The sequence below is a fragment of the Leptinotarsa decemlineata genome, unplaced genomic scaffold, assembly GCF_025532065.1.
Source record: "Leptinotarsa decemlineata unplaced genomic scaffold, Ldec_3_MD MMD2_tig00005462_RagTag_RagTag, whole genome shotgun sequence".
In the NCBI taxonomy this organism is placed as follows: Eukaryota; Metazoa; Arthropoda; class Insecta; order Coleoptera; family Chrysomelidae; genus Leptinotarsa; species Leptinotarsa decemlineata.
The window spans coordinates 223,102-238,419 of record NW_027412625.1 but is presented as its reverse complement, the minus strand read 5'-3'; the positions used below and the strand labels follow the sequence as shown (position 1 = coordinate 238,419).

The 15,318-nt window shown below is 34.5% G+C and overlaps 1 protein-coding gene across 6 annotated transcripts in view; it reads right to left on the bottom strand.

The window, feature by feature from the left end:
* LOC141484279 (cytochrome P450 9e2-like) overlaps nt 1–15,318 on the bottom strand; it is a 33,753-nt gene that overhangs the window by 10,054 nt on the left and 8,381 nt on the right. For 3 of the 6 annotated variants that reach the window (XM_074179360.1, XM_074179359.1, XM_074179361.1), the window contains exons 2-3: nt 4,546–4,709; nt 3,195–3,526 (exon numbers count right to left, since the gene is read on the bottom strand). In XM_074179360.1, coding sequence (XP_074035461.1) covers nt 3,195–3,526; nt 4,546–4,709 — 496 coding nt within the window. Of the gene's footprint in view, nt 1–3,194; nt 3,527–4,545; nt 4,712–15,318 lie in introns of all 6 variants that reach the window. The other 3 variants (XM_074179357.1, XM_074179356.1, XM_074179358.1) reach the window with 1 other exon arrangement.

The following is a 15,318-nucleotide window of genomic DNA, read 5'->3' as shown; positions in this document are numbered from 1 at the left end:
ATTAGTTCAGTTCTAAACTGTGGTAGCATTATATCAGTCATTGAGTGGGTAGAACATCATAATAATATGATTCAAATTGTTTCATTTTGTGAAACACTGATAAGGTGAAATTTTTTTGGTGTGAACAATGTTATCGCAGGTGGACCTGACGAATTTACATTCCTCAGTTCAGTGCAGAACGTTGAAAACAACAAACATTTTCTTTTTCAAGGACGTCAGTGCCTCGTTGGATAAAAAAACTTTGGAAAGAGTGAAATTTTATATTAGAAACAAATCAGGATGAAAGAAAAGAAGTTAACTTCAAATTATTCCGATCTATTGATATGAAATTTCTGGCCATGTAATTTTTTTGCAAAAAGACATCGATTTTCTGCAAATTAGACGGCCTCTCCCACGTCTCTTTTTGATAATCAACACGTTATTTGAATTTTTTTAATCAACAGAATTTGAAGATACAAAAATGAATAAACTTCAGTATTCCAGCCCGACTTGCAAATCTTTTGCTTGTTTTGTATTTCATGTTGTAAGAAAAGATGCAAATTTTGGTAAACGTGCAACTGGAAAACAAAAATTCTATCTCATCCAACAGGAGAAAGACATAATTTTTTTTGAGTTTGCCAAATGTTTAGATTTTTTGTTTTGAACGTGGAATGAACATTTCCATTTTCTTTATACGATTTCAAATTCATTTTTGGAACTCAGTTATTCCAGTGATCAGATTAAATAATGTATGAGTTGATTTTCAAATTCCTTTCCCCTCCCACTGAATGCAGTGAAAGCTCGTCGAATTCGAATCCAAAGTCTATTCGACTCCAATCATTGTAAAACATAATTGAAATATAAATAAAAATGTTCAACTACTAAACAGATTACTCACAAACTCCATTACTCTTGTCCATTCAAAGTAAATTACTGTATCCTCCTTTCTTTTGACATTCATCATTTCCACTCAGAGTTACATAATTTCAGAATGATTATTATGGGTGAAAAGTATATGGCTCGAGAGATCAAAATGATTCTCCAATTGATTTCTTAAATTTGTTCAATTATGGTCTAAAGCCATCAGGCTGACTCAGGATTAGATTTGGGCACGAATAGAGTTTTACTCCTTCTAAACGCCGTTTCTTTCGAATTTCACTTTGATTTAAATGAAAAGACCATAGTCCCGACATGATTAGAATTTTGTTTGGTATATTTCAAGTAAACGATATATATATATATATATATATATATATATATATATATATATATATAACATTAATAGATAAGTACTCTTTGATCATTCCTGTATTGATTTCAATTTAAGAGCCACCGGTAGACAGTTGTTTTTGTTTTTGATTTTCATGGAATTATTTTCCAGCAGCTTGACTGCATTAACCTTTCTAGATTTTATATTATATTATATATATATATATATATATATATATATATATATATATATATATATATATACTATATATATATATGTATATATATATATATATATATATATATATATATATATATATATATATTTTTTTTTTTTATTGATACAACAAATTCTCCTTTATTTTGAGTATTTCAATATTAAATTCTACAAAAAGGATTGGCACTCCTCAAACTGCAGTTTAAGGAGTGCCAGAAGATGACAGTACTACCAACTGTCGAAAGCGCTCGCAGATAAATAATAGAAGATATAAAGCTTCAAATCTTTTTTGTAGAATTTTCACGGATAGGACTATGCTGAACTGGTTTTTCTGGGTATTTGATCCGTGTATGTGATATTATCTCTAATATCTCTAATATATAAATAGTTGTTTTTTGGTATAGTAATCGTCAAAATACAAATTGATATCCATTAAAAAACTTTGTATTTCATCTTTCTTCGAATTTTTATTCGGTACATTGATGAGCTGTCGCGAATGAGGAAGCGTTGTCAAGAACTATTACACTTTTCGCATCCAAATTTGGAATCGATGTGTTTTCAAACCATTCTTCGAAAATATTAGATTCCATGTTCTTATGACAGTCAACATTACAGTCCTCAAGTCAAATTTTTTTGCCACATGATTTCAAAGAATTCGGGACCCATGCTTTACTTCCTCCGCAATGCACAATGATCAGTTAGTTTGTAGGCATGTTAGGCGTACACATTTTCGAACCATCAAACCATTCTTTCGTAACTATGTCGTGAGTGTCATACCAAGTTTCATCCCAATAGAAAATTTCCCGTTGTTATTGTCTATATTGAGTTATTTGATCTGAGTATTTGTTACGCAATTTCACTACTCTTCTGCTTTCCGTTTATTATTTCAAATCTGAATCCTAGTTTTCTATTCAATTCTGAAGAGTATTCAATTCCTTCCTTATGATTTCAGTTGAAGAAATCTCATTACTTTTGTAACAGTGGTATATTGTTTTTTTCAATGATTTCATTCGATAAACATCTAAGCTTTTGGTAATCCCGTATCTCATCGCGTCTTGCGTTTATAAGGTTTGTTTTCGACTACAGACTACAGGAATTTTGGTCAAATCTGATGTTGCTTGTAATAGTTTGTTTTCCTCGAAACAAAACTGGAGATGTAGATTCTTATATACGTTGAAACATACTCTCTGTGTTTCAATATTCAAATGCATCCGAATCTCATTCACTGGTATCTCTTTTTCGCATTGTTCACCATCGCTATTGGAATCATTACACAGGAATAAGTCTGCGTTTTTATCTCACTCGTTATTACCATTAGTACTTGTCAAGGACGCCACATTTCGAACAGATAACAAAAATTTTGAGTAATTATAACTGCACCAATATCGAATGTCAACACTGAAATCGCGATCACTTCCTGAACCAAACATTGACAACTCGCATTCTGTTCGTCACCGTAACATGACTTCGAATTCAATTGTATGACTCTTCAGCCAATCATAAGACTCGGTTAGTAAAAATCATCCAATACGAACCGCCAATTCTTCAGTCCACGTAGACTATTTGACAGCGGCTTTATTTCTCTGTAATGATTTCTTTAGCCTTTGAGGGCGCCGACACTTTAAGTATGCTCAATACCAGTTACTTTGACTATACAAAAAATAGAGCTGAAGTACGGTCAATGTAATTTTGAGGAAAGAGAGTTCGTTTACTGACCATATTCAAAAATTGAAAAGTAGTATACGTGACAATGACTGAGTGTGTAATCTTGTGAATTTACTTAACGTACGTTTACTATGAATGTTGGCAGCAGGAGTGTAGAAAAAAACTTCAAAGCTAAAAACGAAGATAACGTGAAAGCTTTTCTAGATTTCACATAAAAGTCATTGGCAGGGTTTCGAAGCGAATCAACTTTGATACCATATGCCGTTGTTGCAATAGCATCGTTAGTATAACGAGTGATTGTATCTCTCAGTTCTACGTCTATAACGTCTTGATTTTTCTCCAGATAAAAGGAAACGTAATCATCCGCACATTCTGATATCAAACCGAACATCAACCTCATTTTGTTGCCTGTGAATGCTGGACTAAGGACTGGTCTCATTTCTCTCCACCTTTGACCTGCAAATGATCTATTATCAATTGGAAGTTACGAATCATATGAAGTGATACATGAATTTCAGGTCTTGCAGAGATGGAATAAGGAAGACTGGAAATAAAAACGGAAATGGTTTGATCGGTGAAGGAAAGGAAAATAAGATATGGAGTCAATGAAAGTCCTACAAATTACCATTCTTCAGTACAATAATTTTTCAGTACTGGAGAAAAGCATATTTTCCTGACGAGCTTGAGAATGTTAAAAACCAGATACAAGTAAGAATACGAAAAGTTCCCCTGAGTAAACCTGGGAATGACGTCTGACGAGACAATGGAAGTGGGTGTAATTTTGTGGACTTTGATAGAAGCTGAGGTCTCAAAAAATTATTCAAGAACAGAGTTTTTTGCTGATATGAAAGTAACTTCTTTGCATGATCTTCACATCTTTGTAAAGATTTAAATAATTTTTTGAAATTGATCGCTTCCATTCCTTCTTTGGAACATTCCCACATTTTTTGTGAGAGAAGTAGGAAGCCAAACCTTCCTTTCCCAATCAGATCCTGTTTCTCTCATCTTCTTACCAGATAGCTAACAATGAAATAGAAACAGAGACAAGTGCGAAGTATGGTAATTAGCTGAAGACATTATAGTTCATAAGAAAGACCTGATTATACCAACATGATACGTTGAAGTATATTTATTCAGAAACACTTCTCATATATGAGTATTCTACATAACACTTCTCATGGCTCTCCAAATGTCACGATGAATTTATCATTCATACTGTTGACAACAATGTTCTTTACTTTTGATGCACTATTTGAAACCTTTGGTGTAGTAATGAATATTACTCGAGTTTTATACCAACACCAAGACGTTATTTTTAACACCTCGACACGTGCGAGGTGTTGTCGAGGTGTTGAAATAACGATTTGGTGTTAGGAAAGACTACAATAATATTCACAATGTTCTCTATTTACCGAAAGAATCAACTATACTCCAACCTCCAAATATAACCCCGTACTTATACAAAATGTTCTTACCTGTCAGTGAAAACAAATTCTTGGCCCAAAGTGGATCAGAAGTTTCAGGCATGACGACCCTATGGTCAACAAAATGGTCGAAATCTTTCACAGTGATTTGCTTAATCAACTCTGGGTCTCTTATCATCAAGGTCGGAGTTACGTATTGATATATTCCACAGTATCTGCAATTCGAACCCAGAAATCATGTGTGGCTTTGGTTGTTACTAATCAATAAGAAGGTACCAATTTGAATGATAGAGTTATACGGTGTGAGGCAGAATTTCAATTTACTGGGCCATAAGTAGCTTTTCTAATGAAACGAGTTTTTTTAGAGATCACTTGAATGAACGTATCAAAATTCATTCACACACACTGAATATTGGAAATGTATTTTTGATACATTGGAAATAACTTTCAATGTCCAAATTCTCACTTTGAAGTTTCGGAATAAGACACATGTCTTATTACCTCATCAGCATCGTCCTGAATAAAATTACAAGACTGAGCACTTATTTGATTCCCAACTTCACAAGGGATGAAACATATTTACTCATGTCCTTTGAAAACTTCGTTAATTTTTTGTACAAAGATGTGAAAGTGAAAGCGCAAGTTTCCTTTCCCCACAAAAATGATGCTTGACAGAGAGACAAGTAGCTAGGTGTTGACTGGTAGAATAGTAGCACACTTTGAAAAAGATGCATATTCAAGATGGCCGCAGCTACAAAATGGCGGATTGTAGTAAATATACCATGAGTATAAAATATTGGGAAATTATCATTAAAGTGACAATATGGTAATGAAAATAAAATAGTATTTCAAAGCATTCCAATGAAATAATTTTATTAAAGCTACATCAAACAGTTATGAAATAAGGTTGAAATAGTTTTATAACTATCATAAAAATCGAGCAGAAAAGTGTTATGAAACTTCTACAAAACAATTTACTTTTATAGGAAAATAAGTTTTATGAGTCAGTTGTTGAAAGGTTTCTGTGTTGTGACTATTTTATAACGGTTTTTTAATTTCATTTCATAAACGTTTCTATGACAAATTTATAAAACACTTTTATCGCCTACAACTATATCGTGTTCATGATTCGACTAATATAATCAATTAGCATTTTGTAAGTAATTATAAAATACCAATGGAATAAAACTGTTGCAGCACCATGAAATTATAAAGCAACTTTGCTGGTTGGGTGCTTTGTAATACTGAGGCACTAAATGAACTGAACAGAATGAGAACAATTCAGCAACAAAATTAAAAACTGAAAACTGGTCCTGAATATATTATGAAAAATACATCTCTCATTCTGAAGATAAAATATTTTTTTTTAATTATATCTACTGTCGTACACCGTTCAACATGAAATTTGAAGTTCACCACTCCACTTTGTCAAGGTGAAGGTCTATTGAATTTAATGGTTCCATTTAGCTTGTTCTGTTTGTTTGGAACAAACGTAGTAATTGAAGTTTGACCCCCTTTAATCCAGTCATTTTAGGTTTTTCAAACCTCAATATGCGGAAAAATTCCTACTGAGCTGAATTTTGATATACACCTTTACAATGACGTTTTAATGAAGATGTGAAAAATCGACATTGATATCGTGCCGGCTAAAAAAATTATAAGGGTCAAAAGGTCACGAAAATCAGTTTTTCGCGAATATCTCGCAAACTATGGCTCGGAGGTCAATAAAGGTCATCGTAAAAATTATTTTCCATAAGGTTATCTACAAAAAATTCCTTTTGTATTTTTCTGTAAAGTCAACCGTTTTCGGACTAGAGCGCTGAGAAAGCGAGTAGAATGCACTCACGGTATTGTAAATCGTATACATATAAGGCGTCAACGTTGAATGACATTGAAAAACTTATAAAGTGGTTTACTTTACATATTTCTTTTTCAAATTGCAATGAAGTAGTTTCTATATCAACAGAAATTGTTGGCAATAATCAAATCAACTGTTATAATGCCAAAGAAATTGGTCTGCAGTCAATTAAACAAATGATAGGTGTAACATTCGACAAAACGCTCTGACAGAGTTTTTTCATTATCATCAGTGAACACTTCTATCATGGTTCATATCTTTCAGGTACCCATCCACCCGTTATTGCTATTTCAGAGAATTAGTTTAAATAAAAGTTTTGAGTGAATATTTACAATATGAATCAAGTCCGTATCCAACAGCACTATTTGATAATGTTGGCATGAGAAAAACTCATAAATCAAAAATATATCAATACTTGGAGCCAACTAATTATCAATTAGTTTGGGATAATCTAACATACATAATTGATGGTGGATTTCTTATGCATCGTGTTGTATGGCAAAAAATGATATATTCAATATTATCATTAACAAATATATCAATTATTCATCAAACAATTTTGGTCAAAATACTGTTGTCATTTTTGATGGTTACTCCGATACCAGTAAAAATATCAAAACGATAACACAACTAAGACGAACCGCAGCCGTTTCTACATCTTGTGAAATGCACTTCAATGAATCGATGGAAGTTCCTATCGGTCAGGAAAAATTTTTATCTGATCGATTCAACAAAAGAAAATTAATTGAAATGCTCATTGAGAATTTCGAAAAAGTTGGTATTTCTACAAGACAATAACATGATGATGCTGACGTCTTGATAGTCGAAACAGCAATTGAAAAATCAATAAATAATACTACAATTATCGTTGGCGGAGACATAGATCTATTGGTACTTCTCATAGCACGCACATAAATACTTGATCAACCTACATCAATTTTTTTAATAAACCAGGAAAAAACAATGTTGAAACAAAAATATACTCGACTGAGAGCCTCAACAAGTATCCACACTGCAAGAGAAATATTCTGTTTCTACATGCTATGACCGGATGTGACACAACTTCAACACTTTTTGGGAAAGGAAATATTAAAGTCATGAAAACGTTTGAAAAAAGACTCGATTTACACAATTCTGCAGAAATATTCTAACAAGAAAATCGTGCTCGAGATGCTCTTGTCAATGCTGGAATACATTTTCTACTAGCAATGTACGGTGCTCCAAAATCAGAAAATTCAATTGACAATTACAGATACTGCAGCTTTGCTAAACTAACAAAATAAAGCACAACTGTGAAACTTCAATTATCACCACTCACTTCTTCAGCAGCTCAACAGCATATTTATCGAGTCTATTATCGAATACAAATCCGGTTAGGAAAAGAAATTGATCCAGAACAGTGGGGTTGGGAGTTGAAAAATAATATATTACAACCAATAACAACTTTATTGCCACTAGCACCCGATGATCTAGTAAACACAATCTTTTGTACTTATACAAAAGGTTGTGACGGCAAATGTGGATTTAAAAAATTTTGATTGAGATGTTCTAAAAGCTTGTGGACATTATCGTGGTCGGTCATGCCTAAACGCAGAGTCCACTAGTGTCGCGTCGGGAGACAACACAACCTCGAGCTAAAATCTAATACTTTTTTCCTTGTATAATAAATTATTATTATTACAGTTCATGGATTATGCCTACGGGGGAAACCATGTTGAAAAAAACGCGCATTGCATTCTACCTCAAAGGTGGTGCGGAAACGAGTGCATCATCATAATGTAGTCGCTTTCTCAGCACGCTAGTCTGAAAACGGTTGACTTTACAGAAAAATGCAAGGAAAATTTTTTGTAGATGATCGTATGAGGAATATTTTTCATCATGACCTTTTGACCTCCGAAACATAGGTCGCGAGATATTCCTGAAAAATTGATTTTTGTGACCTTATGACCCTTATAACTATTTTAGCCGGCACGATATCAATATCGATTTCTCACATTTTCATTTAAACGCCATAATAAAGGTGTATATCAAAATTCAGCTCAGTAGGAATTTTTCCGCAGATAGAACCTTAAATGACTGGAATACTTCCTGTTGGCAGATTGATCTGTGACCGCAGCTACAAAATAGCAGATAACACACTATCTCGTAATACTGAGGCACTGAATGAACTGAAAGAATGAGAGCAATTCAGTAAAAAAATTAAAAACTTCAAACTTGAGAATAAAATGAGAAAATATGTATATTGTTAAACCATTTCATTAAAAAAAATATGTAGATAATGTACTGGAAACTGAAATATAATTCGGAAGGTCCACAGCAACCTACGGTATTGATCAGATGAAAAAATAAAAAAAAATTGTTGTTTTATATATTTACTCAAGTTATGCTACGCCCAACGATTTCATTATTTTTTATCTTATCAATACCTTAATTGTTGAGGAGAGTGGTGTGATGACTGCTACCTAGGACCTTTCGAATTATTTTTTCATTTTTAGTACATTATTCATATCAATATAATATTTTCTCTTTCAATAAAACCGTTTACCATAAAGAAAAATCTCCTGTTTTTCACGATAGACTAATGTGTTCAGAGAATTCGAAACTCACATAGAATTTGCATATTTCCTACACCTAAAAGATCTGGAATGTGTTGGAAATTCGTTTGATATATTCCAAACGCCAACTTCCGTTCCTGAAGTTACTACACAAACAGTACCAAAAGAAATCTGTTATTGAGCTGAATCACAAACAACCAACAAAAGAGTCATGTCAAACCAAAAAGTTTCAATCTTTTTTTTTTGTACAGATTCAAACTTTACACTTTCAATCACTCCACTGATGTATTACTTCACAAATGAATCAAAACAATAAGGTGAAATGAATTTCAAAATTGATTAATGTCATAACAATCGAAACTAAAACTGGAAAGTTTTTTTGGGTTCAACCCATTATACTTTTTCTATAATTCGTCTTGAAGATTTATCTATTTGAAATTAACTATTTGATTGATACAATTTTCAAACAGTAAACTTTCAGTCAGTTTACTTTTTGAATCAAAGACACTTTAATGGTCCGTTATAATTATTGTATCTGTTTCATCTTTCACGGGATACACAGTATTAGAATTTCACGCGTATCCTAAGATTCGGTTAAAGTTGATTAAAGACGAGTTCCCGTCTCATCATGGTGTATGAATGTCATTGACTCATTCATTTTCAATAAAGTGTGAACCAAAAACATTCTTATTATTGGCATCACTACCCTTTTGTCTACTTTCGATCGTAGTATTTACAAACTATCAGAATTTCTTTAGTACTTTTTGAGTTTATCGAATGAGTTTCTATACTAAAAAAAACGTTAATTACTCTCTCCAAAAGCAGTTGAGTAACCTTTCAATAATTTTTTTGCGGATTTTTGGATAATAAAACAAGAATTTCTGAAGTTAAAAAAATACTCAGTCTCACCTTACTTATGTTTTCCAAAAACCGAAAAGTCTTTTAAAAAATGATTTTTTATTCAATACATAAAAATTATTAAAAACGATGTTTAACATTACATGTATAAAATCAGACTGAATGCGAAAGGTCGTTTCCCGAGGCGATGCTCTCTGGCCGGCTATGCTGATAAGAAGCTTTCCTAGGAATTGTAGCTGAGTGTCAGCAGAATCCGGGGTCAGTGACAACGTAATTCCTCCCTCCGAAGATGGAAAACAGGGTTTCACGAAGAGAAAAATGTTTTCCGCTGCCTTGGTAAGGGTGGATCTGTATTTCCCTCTTGAGGTCCTTCAGGTGGTTGGTGTCGGACTAACAGGTGCTTGTATTTGTATATAACAAATATCAAAAAACATACTACGATTATAGCATATGCTGGAACTGTCCAAATATAACCTGATGATGGGCGAATATATGTTGTCAAGGGTAATAAGCGGTCGGCCTCTCTGTGGATTTCGTTTAGCTTGTCTAGAGGAACGTCTTGGAGTTTTAGAACTGGTACCACCTGGGTTGTTGGAATTTGAGGAAGCACTATGTCTGGTAGAAGTAGGGGTTGTTCACCTATTTCTGTTGCTTGGTTGACATATTCGTCCGTGGGGGTTTTGAACTGGCATCCAAGAGGTAAGGTGATCAAGTGTGCTCCTTTGAGAGTGGTTATGTCTGTTGTTCTACAAATAGTCTGGATACGGGTGGCATTCTTGAAGATGCCAATATAGTGGGCTTCATCTACTTGTTCGATAATGTTTGATTCCTGTTGGATTGGTATCAACTCGCAGTTGAGTGGGTTACTGTCGATGCTCAGGATTTGGAAGATACAATCCTTCGTGGTGGATCCCGGCAGGAGGTTGTTCCAAGGGCAGTAATGGACATCGTGCAGGTCCAGGCAGGGCGTTGTGGAATATTGAAAATACACCTCATCCGTTGTCAGATAGGGTGAGGGTGGTATAATGGTGGTTCCATTCAAGGTAGGAATCGAGTATAGATGGTAAAGGGTAAATATATGTGGAAGTACCAAAGGGAGTTTGATGATAAAGACGATTTTATTATGTCTTTGATATGTACCTATATCGATGATATCATAATATCGAGATGTATTTACTGGGTCTAGTCCAAACAACAAATTTTCAAAAGAATAATGTTCTGATAAAAATGCTATCATTGTTTCGAGATCTTTTATTTTCAAAACGCTAGGGTGCGTAGTGTGTAATTTTGCAAAAGTTATTGCATTTTCTAGATCTGTTAATATTTGGATTAGTAGGTGTAAAATGGCACTTAATTGATCGAATGCTTCTTTTGTTTCAAGAAAATGATTGAAATCAAAAACAAAGGTTGAGAGTTCTGTAGCAATTTTATCTATTCTATTTGCAATTACTTGTTGATTATGTTTCACCGTAGCAGTTGTTTCACTGAAAGTTTCAATTATATGTTTTGAGAGTGAGATCTGATCATTTACCCTAGAAATAATGTTTTCCTGGCTGTTCTGCAATTCTATAATGGCTTGGTCATACTTTTCAGCGTCTTGAGAATCTAGATTACCACTAATACTCTTAATTATACTGCCTAATCCGTTTATAAGGCCTCGTTTTGATCTCCTGATGGGTGTGAGTGTATCAAATTTAGCAAATGATAATTGGAGCTGAAAGAATATCGACTGATTGATCGCTTTCAACTCTTGAAAATATGGGTGTGATAGCCCGCTATTGACTGCTTCAAGTAATTTTGAATATTGATTTTGTATAAGAATAAGTTCGTCAGCGATAGGAGTAAGGTCAAAGTAATGAATGAAGGTGTGGAAACTACTTTTGACTCGTGCGGTTCCTAATTTGAAGGGTAGGATACCTGGATTTTTATTAAGTGACTGTATTTGAACTTCCTGGCTCATCGTCAGCGATAGGACGAACCTGAAACAATGGTCTTTTGAAACTTGATTTGTGTAGAGTATTTTTAGGTAATTTCAATTTTGTCCTTTGGTCTTTCAAAACTGTTACTCTTTTAAATTTTGAGGCTAATTTATTACGTGCCTCAGTGCGTTTGTATGCCGGTGTTTTTTCTTTGTAAGTGAGAGGGGGTTCGCGGTTTGCGTTCCGTTTTTCTATTAATTTTTGTTTGGATTTGTTGAGTTTTTCATTGAGGTGCCTATAGATCTCGGAGGTCTTGTTTTTATGAGCTGCCATGTAGGCGCTTTGTACTCGATTTTCAATATTGATATTGAAAGGGTCCGAGGTAGATAGATGTCCAGTTATAACATCAATAGGTTTCATTCCTGTTGCGGAATGTATTGAATGGTTATACCCCATTATTGCATAAGGCATTTGTTTAATTATGTCAAGCTCTTTGTGAGTAGTTTGAAGAATTCTCAAATGCTCAATAATCGTGGAATGGAATCGTTCAACGATTCCCTTAGATTCAGGATGATCGGGGGTAACATAATGTAATTTTATGTTGTGGGTTTTTGCGAATTCTTGGATAAGTTCATTTTTTAGTTCAGTTCCGTTATCTGAGCTGAGTGATTCAGGAACACCATGATGATTAATATAAGTGAGTAGGTTATTAGCAACTTCAACAGCGCTAAGGTTGAGAAGGGGGTACGCTTGTCCATATTTGGAGAAAGCGTCAACGATAGTCAAGAATTTTTGATTCTTTACTTGAAATGTGTCCATAAAAACTGTTTCGAATGGCTTGGTTGGCGTTGGACTCACTTGTAAAACTTGTTTAGGGGGATTACGGTCATATTTATTAGGTTGACATATAGGACAGTTGTTAATGTATACGCGGGTATCGATTCCTAATTTTGGCCAATAATAAGTTTCTCTAATTCGTTTTTCCGTTTCGACTATGCCTCTATGGTTTGTTTTGCCTTCGTGATATTTTTGTATTGTTAATTGTTGATCGTCAGTCCGAATAACATCTTTTAGCACTTTTGTACATCTAACAAATTTATACGAGGGTGTTTTGAATGTATTTTTAATTATTTCACAAAATCGGGGTATCATATTTTCGTCTGGCAAATATATTGCGTACGTATATTTTGGATCAAGAAAATCCTTGAGCAGTTTGATAACGTCTTGTTCAAAATTTTGCAATGATAACTGAGCAAATATTCTCTTTTTATTTTTAAAAATGTCTTTAATTTTCGGTTCTGCTGGTGAATAGAACACGAGATCAATATGAAGTTGGTGGTCAAAATTATTCAAGGGTTGTTCCGAGATTGGAATGGTGAGTACAGGGTCTTCGGCGTTGGAGTGGACGGTTTCACAGTTATTATTGTCAGATATGTTCATATTGGGTATTTCATCACTGACACCTGTGTTAGTGACTTCGTTGATAAGGTCTTCAACATCAGTTCGGGCTATGTTATTACTGCTAAGATGATTTCCGTCGCTGTTGGCTCCATTGTTTGTACTCACATCTATGATGGGAGGTACAATAGGAGAGTCCGTAAAATTGATCAAGTCTAGTAACGATGGGGTTCCAAAATATGATGAAGGGGGATTTTCGTCACTATCGACATCATTTAGATTGGGATTTTCATCCATCTGAGGGATAATTGATTCCTCATCTCTTGATCGATTTGGTCTAATAGGAGTGTTATTGGAGATATCCAAAATATCCAAAATTTCACGATGGTCTCCATTGGAATCATCTGTAAAATTTTGTAATTCGTTTGTATGTATTTCCACTCTAGATAGTGCGTCCGCGTTGGTGTTCGACTTTCCCTTTTTATAGATGATTTCATAATCGAACTCCTCTAGTTTGAGACGCCATCTCACTAAGCGTGAGTTGGGTTCTTTGAGTGACATCAGCCATTGTAGGGGCTTGTGATCGGTAAAAATTTTGAATTTTCTGCCATACAAGTATGGTCTAAAATATTTAGTAGCCCACACGATTGCTAAGAGCTCCTTCTCGATGGTAGAGTAATTTTGTTCAGACTCATTGAGTGTTCTAGACGCATATGCGACTGGTTTGTCAGAACTAATTGGTCCTTGTGAAAGGACGGCTCCTAGGGCAAAGTTGCTTGCATCAGTCGTTAAATTGAATGGCTGTTCGAAGTTTGGGTATGTCAGGATCGGTTCATTGGTAAGCAATGTTTTGCAATGTTCAAAACATTGTATGAACTGAGAATTGTGGACGATTTTTGCACCTTTCTTCAGGCACATTGTGAGAGGTTTCGTCAATTTGGCGAAGTCTTTTATAAATCTCCGGTAATACCCGAGAAGTCCTAAGAACGCTTTTATTTGTTTTGTCGTAGTTGGGATAGGAAATTTCTGTATAGCCGATATTTTGCTGGGGTTGGGTTTTATCCCATCGGTCGTTATGACGTGTCCCAGATAGGCGGTTTCCTTTTTAAGAAATTCTGATTTATCCATCTGAACTTTAAAGTTTGCTTTCTTCAAGCATTTAAATATTTTAGAGAGGTTGTCTATGTGCTCCTGAAGCGATGTTGAGAACACGATAATATCATCTAGGTAAACTAGACAAATTTTGTTAACGTAATCTCTGAGGATGTTATCCATACAGCGCTGAAACGTCGCTGGACTGTTCTTGAGGCCCATTGGCATCCTCAGGTGCTCGTAGTGACCTCCTTCAACATTGAAGGCTGTCTTCTCAATGTCAGAGGGATTCATTTGAATCTGGTGAAAGCCAGATGCCAAATCAAGTGTTGTGAAGTACATAGACTTGCCTAGTTTATCCAAAACATCTGTGATGTTAGGAATTGGATACTTGTCATCGATCGTCTTCTCATTGAGTTTACGATAATCGATGACTATTCGCCATTTTTTCTTCCCAGACGCATCTTCCTTTTTGGGCACTATCCAAATAGGAGACGACCAAGGGGACTTGCTGGGTCGTATTATATTCTGGTCCAACATTTTACGAATTTGGGATTGAACTTCCTGTTTATGAATGAAAGGATAACGGTATGACTTCGTATAAACCGGAATTTCATCCTTAGTTTTTATTTCGTGTTTTATTTCAGTTGTCGCAGTTAATGGTTCACCTTCTCTGTAGAAGATGTCTGAAAATTGTCTACACAGTGTTAGTAATTGACGTTTCTCTTCAGAATTAAGGTGGTCTGTCCGTATTATATTTTGAATGTCACATTTAGGTACACCCTGTAAGTTTTCAGAGAAGTGAATTTCAAAGTTATTTTTCCAGTCATGTTCGCTTATGGTGGGGAACTCTGGAAGCTGATATGTATTATCATTTTTAAGGGATACGGTTTTAACCGGGTAAAGCATGGTTAATTTGGTGTCGTTTTCCGTTGGATTTGAAATTTCAACAGATGCTTTTCCTTTGTATGCTACAGTTAACGTTTCTGGAATCAGGCATGACAAGATTTCTTGTTTGGGTATCATAATATAACCGTCTGGACAGTCAACAGGAATTTGTGCGGAAATTTTGGAATTTTTTGGAATAATTTTTTGGAACAAGAGAGTTGGGTTCGATGTAAAATATTTTATAGTTATGGTCGAT